Raw genomic sequence first — 12,801 nt, 5'->3', positions numbered from 1 at the left:
GAAGATTTGGGGCTCTTCCCTGACTTAAACACATCCAGGTCATCTCAGAATTAATTGGTTGTGACTAATATGAATTATATTCCAGTCAAATCATACCAGGAAGGTAGAAGCCTTTGCTTTGGGCATGAACTCAGAGTCTATGGGGGATATTTTGCTTCCAGCCCTGCCAACCTTCTGGCTTATTCTCTGATCAGTCTCCTATTCCCACTGGCACTGATTGTCTTTTTCCATTTCCTCACTGCTCAAAGTTCTCAAGTTTTCACTCTTTTATTTCAAAAGGAATTATTAACTCATATTCAATCTTAGGTATAAAGGACTAATATCAGCTTTAACTCTTTCGTCTTCTATTGATATTGGCATTTTAACAGGCGTTCAAGCTAAAGAGTTGAAGCTTTGATTTGAGTAGTTATGTATCAAGAATCTAATCTGAAAGCAAGAGACAACTGGGGCTTCCCTGTCTTTCTGGAAGGGTACCACAAGGGGATCTGGAAAAGGATAGGCCTGGTACATATGAAACTGTAAGATTTAGAGGAACAATTCCCAGTGAATTTGATGAAAGGTAACCTGAGTGATAGCCCTGGCTCCATTGTTACAGGAGATATGATTTGGGGGTAAATCCTTTACCTCTGCAGCTCTCTCAGCATCCTTATTTAGAAAGTGAGGACGGTAACACCTGTAGATCTCTTTCTGCCTCACAGGATTGCTGCAGGGATCCAGTGATATCATGCAAAAATGCTTGGGAGATCTCCGCTCTCCATGTAAACATCACTGCTGTCATCTCTGTTATGTGAGGCTGCCTTAAGAATCATGTGGAAAAGAAATTTGAGAATAGTGAGAAACAGAAAGTGAAAAACCAAAGCTCATTTTGGGGCACTAATGCCACTGCCTCCCTAGAAATTTCTGCTCTGTTTAGATGTAATGTTCAATGGGTACGGTGGGGAGGGGGAGTAAGAGGGGTTAATTCATTCTGCAAAAAGGAATAAGCAAAGGAAAGGTTAAGAGCTGCTGAAGATGAAGAAGCCGGTGGAGGACTTGAGTGGAAAACATTTAAATTACTTCCCAATCCCAAGAGTCTACGAAGCACAGCACAGAAAACCACATTTCTAATGGTATTAATTTAAAAAATTGGGAAATTCACTCATAATTGAATTTGACATAAAGTTGGAAGGTTTTAAAACTATTACAGCAGATTTGAACAATGGATCCAAAGCATTTATATGAAAGATTAGGTTTTAAATAAAAGTTGTATTTTTAGCCTTTTATAAAAGCTGCAGTATAAATGAATAGCCTTAGCTTTCAAAGTCTTTTTTTTTTTTTTTAAAAAGGCGACGCAAATTCAATATGAGGCAGCAATGTAAGATGGTTAAAAATTTTGAATGCAATGTTGGGACAGACTAATAGAAATACAATACCTATGCATCTTTAGAACAACGATAAGAACATCCATTTCATCGAGCTGCTGTGAAGCTTAAATCTGATACCTGTGCAAAGCATCTGGCATAGTAACCAGCCTCAGAATGTTGGTTCATTTCATTCATGTGACCTCTCTTTTCTCTAAGATCATGGCAATCATTGCTTCTACCTTCCTTCCTTTCCCTGAGATATCACCTAGAATTTTGCCTTTTCTTAATAACTTTTGCATAGTTCTTTGAAATTTCACATGCATGGGCTTTGTCTGCTTAGTTATTTTAAAAGTGATTTGTTATATATATATATATTTTTTTTTTTAAAAAATATTTATTTATTTATGGCTGTGTTGGGTCTTCGTTTCTGTGCGAGGGCTTTCTCTAGTTGTGGCAAGCGGGGGCCACTCTTCATCGTGGTGCGCGGGCCTCTCATTATCGCGGCCTCTCTTGTTGTGGGGCACAGGCTCCAGATGCGCAGGCTCAGTAATTGTGGCTCACGGGCCCAGCCGCTCCGCGGCATGTAGGATCTTCCCAGCCCAGGGCTCGAACCCGTGTCCCCTGCATTGGCAGGCAGATTCTCAACCACTGCGCCACCAGGGAAGCCCTGTTATATATTTTTATTTGTAAATTTATGTTATATTGTTTATTTTTACAATTATATATGTATATACATATATATCGTTTACATTTTTCTCTCTTGATGTAAAACTTACATTCAATGAAATGCACAAATCCTACGATATTCTGAGTTTTGACAAATGCGTACACCTGTACGACCCAAACATCTCGAGACCTAAAACAATTCCATCACCCTAGAAAGTTCCTTCGTGCCTCCTCTCAGTCATTCCTCACCTTACACTCATTGAAGCAACCACTGTTCTGAATTTTTTCCATCATAGATTAGTTCCTCTGTTCTAGAATTTCATATAAATGGAATTATACACGATGTATCCTTTGTCTAAGACTTCTTTCACTCAGTATCAGTATACTGGTTTTGAGATTCGTCCATGTTGTGTGTATCAGTAGCTGGTCTTTTTATTGTGCTCAGGTATTTTTCAAGCCCTTGGAGACAGGACTCTGCTATAACTCCCTACACTCCCCCACCTCACCTGGCACTTAGACAGACTTATGCACATTACAAGTGTTCCAACGGCACTCGGTGGCTCAATGGATGAACACACAGAAGAGTTATTTAATCAATCAATAAGCCATTTAGACACAATCCAGTTTTGTTTTTCTAATCCAGACAGTCTCTTATATGTTCAACTTACCAGACACCAAACATTATATATCCTGGTGCCAGCAGCCTGTCTGCTGTACTGGAGGAACCCAGGGATCCGCCCGCGAGCAGCTCTGCAGCAGCATTTGCTGCATTCCTGCAGCAGTGAAGTGAACCGCTGCTCTGGCTGAGCTCTAGCCTGGCTGTGAAAGAGCCGACCTCGGGCCTTTGTCTCTTGCAGATGGAAATGCTTATACACTGTCTTTGCAAACAGTAAACCTCACATTCCTCCGACTGATTTATTAAACCACTGTAAAGGTCAGCAAAGAAATCCAGGTGCCACATGGCGTGTTTTTGTGGCTAGTTGGTACCCAAATTGCAGAAGCAGCATGTATTTCCTCGCAGTCAGGAAAGCACAACTCAACAAACAGGGTTAGTACTATTGGTTCAGACCGATAGGGCTGTGACCTGTCTGAAATGACCGCAAATGAAGCCCTTTAAGGTCTCCACCATACCCTCTTACCTCTGTGGCTCGTGACTGTGATTAAGGGCAAGGCACTGTGGAACAGGCCTCTGGGGAGAACATACATTACCTTGGCCAGTTCCGTGCAGCAAGCATTTAGGAATTTAAACCTATCACCATCATTTCTGCTGGACAGCAGCAACTTCCTGTCATTTCTAATATTGCACGTGTTCTAAATATAAATGTGCTTTTCATTTTTAATTTATTCAAATGACATTCTCGTTCCCGTTGCCTTCTACATTTTATATAGCTGCATAGCACACTTTACGATGCATTACTTCAAAATGTGATGCTGTAGAATTAGTCATATTTTATATTACAAGGGGAAAGTTCTCTTTCAAATATATTTCCCAAGAGATGGGGAGATTCATGTATTATGACTCCTATGGTGAGCATAATATATAAAGAAATAAACTGGTTATAAAAAGCAGAGAGGAAATATATTTGTGGTTTCCACACACTATACATTTTCTGTTGATTTGACTCATATTTCTTTCTAAAAAGGTAAAGATTTGGAGAAAGCATGATAAACTCCAATAATGAGATGTTGGGTGCCAGCATTTGTTCTTTTATTCTTTAGAGCAATTTTTAAGGTCATTTTGCTAAAGAGAACCTTTTTACAGGAGTGGAATATGACGGTATTTTAATTAGTAAAAAGGTGGATGTCATAATATAGTTATTCTAAAGAGTTTAAATCAGCTAAGGTTGCATTTAGGTCATTCATTCCAGAAAGGGTGTTTTGTAAACTGATGTTTAGAGGCGTGTCTAAAGAGTCACATCACCAGTTATGTGTCACATTCTACTGGTAGCTTCCATTTTATTTTACATTGGAACTCTTAAGAAACCTACAATAATTTTACAGTTTATTGCCACCACTAGCTGTCCAAATAAAACACGCTCATTAACAATTTCTTTGTGGTATAAATCAGTTCACATTTGTCTCTTCCCAACATGAGTGGTTTACCACATGCACAGAGACTGCAGCATACAATTATCAAATTCCACAGAAACACATGGAAGCAGCAAATGCCAGTGGCTGCAGCATGTGTAATGAGTAGAGCCCTACTCAGGCTGGAAGCAAATTGAGCTTAGGTGTGGAGTAACTGTGTGAGTTGGCACATTACTTAACCTCTCTGGGCCTCAGCTATTTGCTCAGAATAAACAATAACCCATTTCATGGGGATCTGGGGGTTATTAAATAATAGATATCAAATGCCTGTCATAGGGTAGGCATCCTGCACGTGTTTCTTTCTTTCATCCCTCCTTGCACGGACAAACCTGCCGACTCTGCTGACAATGATGTATCTACCCGATGGGGAAGAGTATGGAGACCCATCTGCTGTTCTGGATGAGGACTATTCCCACAGCTCACTGGTGGCAGGAGAACTTTGCTCTCTTGACCCAAGGACTGATGTTCTCACGAGACCTGCCTCGTAAGAATTTCAGCCTAGAGCTCAGCTTTTCAAAACAAATGCCAATAGAGAACTTCCTGTGTGCCAAAGTGTTTTAGAATAATGAAATGAAAGTCATCAGGTCCTATCCATCTGAAGCTTCTGACTCTCTTGGCACTAGAGGAGGAAGATTTTTTCGGTGGTTCTAAGAGTTATATTTTATGAGCTCTGTGGTAATGTTAATACATTTTACTTTTAAACTAAACTGCTTCAAACAGTCATTTAGGGGAATTACAGAGCTATTAAGGATAACCAGAGTAGTAGAAATTCAATGAATGAGTTTCATCAACATACTTGCCTATTTATTTTTAAAATAATTTTTATTTCCTAGGAGTGTTTTGTTGGCAGCCCTCAACCAATTTCATGTTGGTGGAGAATGTGTTTAAAGTGGAACAAATGCACAAGTGTGTAACAAGACCCCGAAGCCTTCTGAAGAAATAACGACACCCCTGCGAAAAACACTAATGCAGAAACATTTGTGGTAAGGGAAGGAAAGTCAAGATTCTTTTTTTAAGCAGATTTTCTAAAGTTGTTCATTTTACCTTTGCTTTGACACATAGAGCCAATGCCACATGGGTATTCAGAGCAAAGAGTTAAAAAGAAGGATGACTGGGCAGAATATTTTAAAAAGAAGCAGGTACCTAGCAGAGGAAGGCTGAAGGTAGGGTCACCAACACTCAGACCCGGGCTGGGTCCGGGAGCTCCTCTAAAGCAAGGCTGTAGTGGAGCTATTGAAAAAGACCAGAGGTCTATATTCATAAAGACAGTAGGTCTGCCCCTTTCCCCACCCCCTGTTCACCAGGTTCAACAAAGGCGAGGGTCCCTGCCCTCCCATTCCTACCGTTCGTTCACACTCCAGGGTGCCTTTCTTTTTAGCTGCCCGAAGGACAGCAGCAGAGGCCCACAGGTTTCTTCTTTCTGCAGCATCTCACGGCCCCTGCAGCATCTATCAGCCACCTCCCTGTTTCTGAGCAGCCTCCTCTGCAGTCAAAGTCTTCAGCCAGGAGCCTTGGCAAAAACACTGATGAACTTAAGATCTCTGAGGGTGACCTGAAACCGAGGGAAGGGAGCTGGCACAAAGGAAATGAACTCGCGAATACCTAAGAGTGTGGTGTAGGTGGACTCACACAGAGCGAGTGTGAAACAATGTGGTTTTAATGGGGCAGGTTAAAAAAAAAAATCCATTCTGCCACTTGTCATCCACATATGGGTAATTGGGAGCAGACAAAAATATGGCTTACTTAGGTTCTTCCCACCACCCCGAGAAGCCTTTCCCTCTGCTGAATCCCTGATCAATGCGAAGACCAAAGATGTACGGACTGTAAAAAGTCATCAGAATGAGTGCTGCCAGGGCCAAGCAAAATGCAGGACAGCCTCAGCTTGAAATCCTAGAATGATTGAGTGTGGATGGACCTCTTGATAGACTTAAACTACCAATGTTAATGTTTCTAAAGTCTCATTATTTGAGACCTTAAAGATTCTTTGGAAACCCCATCCCATGCAAGTTCTCTGCTGCAGTCTTTTCCTCTACCACGAAGAAGGAAAGGTTTTTTAGGTACAAAGGACCTCAGGGGTTAAGCCTCATCCCACTCCCACCCTCCTGTCGCGGGGAGGGGATTGCAGTTGCTCCGGGAGCATCTGTGGTATCCGCTCCAAGTCCTTCGCCCTCTCAGCATCACAGGGAAAGCGATGCCAGCTTCTCTGTTTAAAAACTCTCATGTCTCCCCTTCGTTTGCCTCTTTAAAAAAAATATCAGTACGCTGCACCTCAAAGGCTACTCTTACCCAAAGAAAACAAAAATTAAATGCTTGCTTAGAAAAATCTTAGGTGTATATCTCTGCAATCCCTCCCTGCAACCGGAGGACTCCCTAACAGAATGGGCGTGAAAACGCTCTGTAAACCGCAGGGCTGTATCAATGTGCATTACGGCGTGCACACTGCTTCAGCTACCTGGGTATTCCCTAAAAGAAATCCATGGATTTCGGACTGTGCCCGTTATGTGTTTATCAGAGTGACTCGGGGGGAAGAACCACACGGCTATTTCCTGCCCGCCCCAGAACGAGACGTCTCTGGACCGACTTCTGCTCCCTGGAGACGCGCTCCGCGCTCTGGGCGGCAGCAGCAGCTTCCCTCTGAAAATCAGCCACCTGCGTGGCTTGTTGAAATCATCAGGTTGGGAGCTACACGGGTGTAAAAAGAGGCAAAGGGGCTTCTAATGTGATGGAGTTGTCGGTGTCGAGCAGGAATTTAGCTTGATGAAGAAGATACAGGCAACGTGTGACAGTCTGAAGTTCCCCGCTGCAGTGCTGGCTGCTGTCTTTTTGCAAATCGGTTGTCTCCCCGGCTAGTTCAAACTCCTCCACCTACACGCTTCAACACGCCCAAAGTATGCGAGGCTTCGTTCCCCGGAAAGACATGAGAAAATCTAGTAACACTACAAGGCTGATATGAACTGCTCCAAGGGTTTAGAAATGCTAAAATCAACACCTGCAGTGCCCCAGTTCCACGTGTGTGTGTGCATGTGTGTGTGTGTGTGTGTGTGAAGGAGCGCACTAAAGAAAAAGAAAAATAACCAGGAGAAAGGAACACAAATTACAGATAGTGCCAGAAACAGCTACAAAGAAATATAAAACTTTCCTCCATGTATGCCGCATACATGCAACCTTGGACAATCTTTTGTATCTCCAATGCCCTGGAGGCACTGCAATGTCACCGTAAACACCAGGGGGATGATGACCCCTGGTGGGGAAGGAGCGACGGGGAGGGGGAGGGTGTCTCCGAGGTTCCGGCATATGGAAAACTAAGGTGTCAGTAGGGAATGAGAACTTGTTATTGGGGTCACGATCGAACCCGAGTGATACAGGGATCAAGGAATAAGTAGGATGGGGTGGGGGTAGGGAAAGGAAATGAGTGAGGGGGTACGGGGTCTCGCAGAAAACAGAAGCCTTCAGAGAAAAGTGCGGAGGACGAAGCCGCAGCATCCTCGTGGCCTGTGGCTCGCCCCCGCCTTCCTTTTGCGCAGAATCCTCCCCTCGGCTGCAGCAGCGCGCTGCCCCCTCTGGCCCGGCGCGCCGTGATCGATCTAAGGCTGCGTCAGAATCCTCTCCGAGTATAAATAGGGGTGGCAGGACAGCGCCGAGCTGCACACAGCCATCCATCCTCCCCTCTCCCTCTCTCCCCCGTTCTTCTCTCTAGGCCCCCATCTCCGCCGCCGGCCAGAGGGGCACCGACCGCCACCATGAGTTCCTTCAGCTTTGAGCCGTACTACTCGACTTCCTACAAACGGCGCTATGTGGAGACGCCCCGGGTGCACATCTCCAGCGTGCGCAGCGGCTACAGCACCGCGCGCTCCGCTTACTCCAGCTACTCGGCGCCCGTCTCCTCCTCGCTGTCCGTGCGCCGCAGCTACTCCTCCAGCTCCGGCTCCTTGTTGCCCAGTCTCGAGAACCTCGACCTGAGCCAGGTAGCCGCCATCAGCAACGACCTCAAGTCGATCCGCACCCAGGAGAAGGCGCAGCTGCAGGACCTCAACGACCGCTTCGCTAGCTTCATCGAGCGCGTGCACGAGCTGGAGCAACAGAACAAGGTCCTGGAAGCCGAGCTGCTGGTGCTGCGCCAGAAGCACTCCGAGCCGTCCCGCTTCCGGGTGCTGTACGAGCAGGAGATCCGCGACCTGCGCCTGGCGGCGGAAGACGCCACCAACGAGAAGCAGGCGCTGCAGGGCGAGCGCGAAGGGCTGGAGGAGACTCTGCGCAACCTGCAGGCGCGCTACGAAGAGGAGGTGCTGAGCCGTGAGGACGCAGAGGGCCGGCTCATGGAAGCGCGCAAAGGGGCCGACGAGGCGGCTCTCGCCCGCGCCGAGCTCGAAAAGCGCATCGACAGCCTGATGGACGAAATCGCTTTTCTGAAGAAAGTGCACGAAGAGGAGATCGCCGAGCTGCAGGCGCAGATCCAGTACGCGCAGATCTCCGTGGAGATGGACGTGTCCTCCAAGCCCGACCTCTCCGCCGCGCTCAAGGACATCCGCGCCCAGTACGAGAAGCTGGCCGCCAAGAACATGCAGAATGCCGAAGAGTGGTTCAAGAGCCGCTTCACCGTGCTGACCGAGAGCGCCGCCAAGAACACCGATGCGGTGCGCGCCGCCAAGGACGAGGTGTCCGAGAGCCGCCGCCTGCTAAAGGCCAAGACCCTGGAGATCGAAGCATGCCGGGGCATGAACGAAGCGCTGGAGAAGCAGCTGCAAGAGCTGGAGGACAAGCAGAACGCCGACATTAGTGCTATGCAGGTGTGGCACCGGGCGAAACACTGTGGAGGCGGGGAGGGGGCTGCAGAGTCGAGTTAGGATGGGCGGGGGGTGGGGGGAGAGTGGAGGGCGCGCCTAGAAAGTGGAGATTGGAAATGAGGCATCTGCATGCAGCTGTTAGGGGGTAGAACTTGGCTCCTTGGAGGCTGTGTGGGAGCGGGTGGGGCAGTTGGAGGGCGGGGTGCGGGCGCCACTGCAGTCTGCGAAGACGTGCAGGGTGCAGTTGAATCTCTGTTGCGCATTAAAGCTGCCCAGCCCTGCAGGGGGTTGGGTGGGGTGGGAGAAGGGATGCAAGCAGGGCGTTGCCTCTGGCCTGCCTCTCTGCTGTCCTGAATTCACCACAAGTTGCTTTGCTGCACAGATTGGACCGTCTGATTAATAAACACAGCGACGAACTCCCGTTAGTTCTGAAGGATAACTGTGACCAGCATGATTTCAGACTAATTTTACCAACCGCTCCCTTCCCGTAGCAGGTAGCCAGGAATACAGTCAAAATTGTAGTAGGTAATGCTGGTCATAGTAAAACGTTTCTTTTTCTCCATCTTCTGGAGAGAAGAGAAAATAATATAGATACATAGAAAATATTTTAGAGAAAATTAAAAAAATTAAATTTATCTACTTCCTTCTCCTATAAAGAAGTGGATTTCTTGTATGTAACCTGGATAAAGTTAGTCAGTGAATGAGAAACAAAGTTTTCCAAAAAAAAAATCTGTTTAGTTCCTTGCAGGCATTTTATGATGATCATTAGACTGTAGTAATTAACAAAAACAAAAAAAATTTCTTCTATTAGTTTTTTTTTTAATAATTTTTTGCTTTCATCTCATGCTTTATGAAACTGGATTTTTTTAGGCAAGCAAAGAAAGGTTTAAAAAGAGAAAAGGCAGTTGTTTCAGGGGAGGTTTTATCTAAGGTGTGCACTTTGATTTTAATTAAACCTATGCCCTTGCAGCTATAGTAAAGTAATAGCAGTAAGGATTTATGCTTGTATTTTTTTTTTTGTCTTCCAACAGGACACAATCAACAAATTGGAAAATGAATTGAGAACCACAAAGGGTGAAATGGCAAGATACCTCAAGGAATACCAAGACCTCCTCAATGTGAAGATGGCTTTGGACATTGAGATTGCAGCTTACAGGTAAAAATGGAGGGGCAAAGGTAGCAGCCCTTCAACCTTAGGAAGGAAATCAGACTTCCTTTCTGTTGAATCAGAAATCTTCAAAAATAGTCCTTTGAAATAATTGTGTTCACCTTTTGGCCTTTTCCAAGAAGAATTTATCCTGTAATAATGAGACCTGTTCTTAGCTTCCTATTACATTTAAAGTCTAACAGACAGGGTTATTTTAAGGTGTTTTTTTTGTTTTTGTTTTTTTTCCTGGTCTCAGTCACAACATCCCCAGTTATTAAGTTCTGATCATTTCCAACCCTGCCTTTGGCTTTCAGGGTGGCACTGGGGAGGGTGTTGGGTGGTGGGCTCAGCACACTTTCTGTGTTCATGATTGTTAACCCTACCCTCTCCCTGCCTCCCCCAGGAAACTCTTGGAAGGTGAGGAGACCCGGCTCAGTTTCACCAGCGTGGGCAGCATAACCAGCGGCTACTCCCAGAGCTCCCAGGTCTTTGGCCGATCTGCCTATGGTGGTTTACAGACCAGCTCCTACTTGATGTCCGCCCGCTCCTTCCCATCTTACTACACCAGCCACGTCCAGGAGGAGCAGATCGAGGTGGAGGAGACCATCGAGCCTGCGAAAGCTGAGGAAGCCAAGGACCAACCCCCCTCTGAAGGAGAAGCTGAGGAGGAGGAGAAGAAGGAAGAGGCTGAGGCTGAGGCTGAGGCTGAGGAAGAGGAGGGAGCCCAAGAGGAAGAAGGTAGGATGAAAACAAAACAAAACAAAACCCACCCTGCAACTCCAGGTTCAGCCGGGGCATGAATATTTGTTAGGAGATTGATAAGATAAATGAAGCCTTGCTTATGCCAAGGAAGTTTTATTCATACATGAGTTTAGAATCTTAAATAATACATTTATCTATTGCTTCAACAGACCTTTAGTAATAAGCACCTCATTTCTCAAATTGGCTGTCCTCCCAGAGACACACATCTCTAATTAGCTTGGTACTTTTTTGAAAAGAACTTAAAAAAAAAAAAAATCCTCCTCCTGCTGTCTTTTTATTCCTAACTAAACATTCTAAAATCCATTCATTTAACTCAGTCATTTGGTGTCCTAAAGAACAACTATGAACACCAAACACACAATAAAAGAAAACCAAGGTCCTGGAGAAGAGCAGAGCATCCAGTCCCTAGACATAATCTCATTCTATTTAAATATGTGTTCAGTGGCAAATTATTCCCGGCAAGCATTGTCAGTTGCATGCATTTTGGGAGAAAGGAGCTGAGAGGTTTGGGGGAAGTATTTTGACATTTGCGTTTCTCCACAAAACCTTAGCAGAAATGTTTTGATTGGACTCACGCTGCATTTAGAGTTTGTACATTTGCTTTTTTATGTTAAAGCTGCCAAGGAAGAATCTGAGGAGGCAAAGGAGGAAGAAGAAGGAGGTGAAGGCAAAGAAGCAGAAGAAACCAAAGAAGCTGAGGAGGAGGAGAAAAAAGATGAAGGTGCTGGGGAGGAGCAAGCCACTAAGAAGAAAGATTGAACCCCCTTTCCTTAATTATTCCAGGAATAATTCTCCTGAAATCAGGTCAACCCCATCACCAACCAACCAGTTGAGTTGCAGATACTATATGAATTAAGAAGTCAATATATGTATAATTCTGAGATGACTCAGGTTGGGTGTTAAATGTTGTGCTATGACTTTTCTCCTTCCGCAGAGTATCTGTTTGCTTGCAGAGTGGCTTCCTGGCTTGCTGCCAGCCTGTGCATGGTCCATGCTTATGAGTTCAGGATCTATGGCAATGTGAATAATTCAGATGTTTACAATAAAAAAAAAAACCCTGAATAAATGAATTCACTAATGTTAATGTTAAACTACATGGAAAAAAATAGTCCTTCGAACCTTTGGTGGTTAGAAATTAAAGACCTTGAATTATGTGCTATAAATAGTAAATAAAGTTACACTGAATGACATTCCTTGCTGTGGTTGTTGACTTAATTCGAGTATCTTAAAGAAAGCACCAATATAAGACACATAGAAGTGGGCGATTGACCTCCAAATTTTTTTAAGTCAAAATTTTAACAATTACAATGCATTTCCCCCCCTTAATTGGTAATTCTGAGGATGCAATTAGGTCATGACCATTCATGAAATCTCTCCCCTCAAAAATTTTACTGATAATAAGCTCGAGTAAATGAGAATCTCTGGGGTTTTCTTTGATAAATAGCTATATACTTTGCCCCGTAAGTGTCCTATATAATGTTGGGAATGGCTTTCTTGGAGGCCATTCTGAAATTATGTGATAAATATACCCTCTATGGTAAACAGGTAACTTTAACACTAGTATATTATAATAAATGCAGTATGGATAGAATATGAATCCCATAACCCTAACCCACCTAGCACTATATCCACATTTAAAATATATTGTCATGAGCAGCAGTTGAAACCCAAGCAAATGATACAATCAGAAGGAATAATTTATTATCTCTGTATAATTTTGGATGGAGTAAGAATATCAAAGTTTATTTGCCATTGCAAACATGTTGCCTGCAATCCTGAGCTTATGATTGAGTGTGTTGTTAGCTTAATTGTATTGCCTCAAGTAAATAGCCTTTATGCCACCTATTTTAAACTTTTTAAGCACTACAGATACAGATAATGAAATTGTGATCAGTCACTAAAGGGGGGATTATATACTTGTATGTTGCATTGCCATCGCTCTGCATGTCTTTATTGGGAAATATTCGGATTTCAATGATAGCTCTAACTGGTTGGACATTGCATCAAATAC

The 12,801-nt window shown here is 44.4% G+C and overlaps 1 protein-coding gene across 1 annotated transcript; it reads left to right on the top strand.

The window, feature by feature from the left end:
* Positions 1 to 7,837: 7,837 nt before the first annotated feature.
* On the top strand, positions 7,838 to 11,549 carry NEFL (neurofilament light chain). The gene is made up of 4 exons (XM_061199421.1): positions 7,838 to 8,884; positions 9,913 to 10,037; positions 10,432 to 10,766; positions 11,407 to 11,549. The coding sequence occupies exons 1-4, from the start codon at positions 7,838 to 7,840 to the stop codon at positions 11,547 to 11,549; spliced, it is 1,650 nt and encodes a 549-aa protein (XP_061055404.1).
* The last annotated feature ends 1,252 nt before the right edge of the window (positions 11,550 to 12,801 follow it).

The sequence above is a fragment of the Eubalaena glacialis genome, chromosome 9, assembly GCF_028564815.1.
Source record: "Eubalaena glacialis isolate mEubGla1 chromosome 9, mEubGla1.1.hap2.+ XY, whole genome shotgun sequence".
Classification (NCBI taxonomy): Eukaryota; Metazoa; Chordata; class Mammalia; order Artiodactyla; family Balaenidae; genus Eubalaena; species Eubalaena glacialis.
This window is presented reverse-complemented; position numbering and strand designations above follow the sequence as displayed.

Bases quoted from the DNA above. Each gene is read 5' to 3' on its own strand.
- NEFL (XM_061199421.1), top strand. From the start codon at position 7,838: ATGAGTTCCTTCAGCTTTGAGCCGTACTACTCGACTTCCTACAAACGG. The intron at 8,885-9,912 runs GTGTGGCACCGG...GTCTTCCAACAG, and splicing joins CCGACATTAGTGCTATGCAG to GACACAATCAACAAATTGGA. The intron at 10,038-10,431 runs GTAAAAATGGAG...TGCCTCCCCCAG, and splicing joins ATTGAGATTGCAGCTTACAG to GAAACTCTTGGAAGGTGAGG.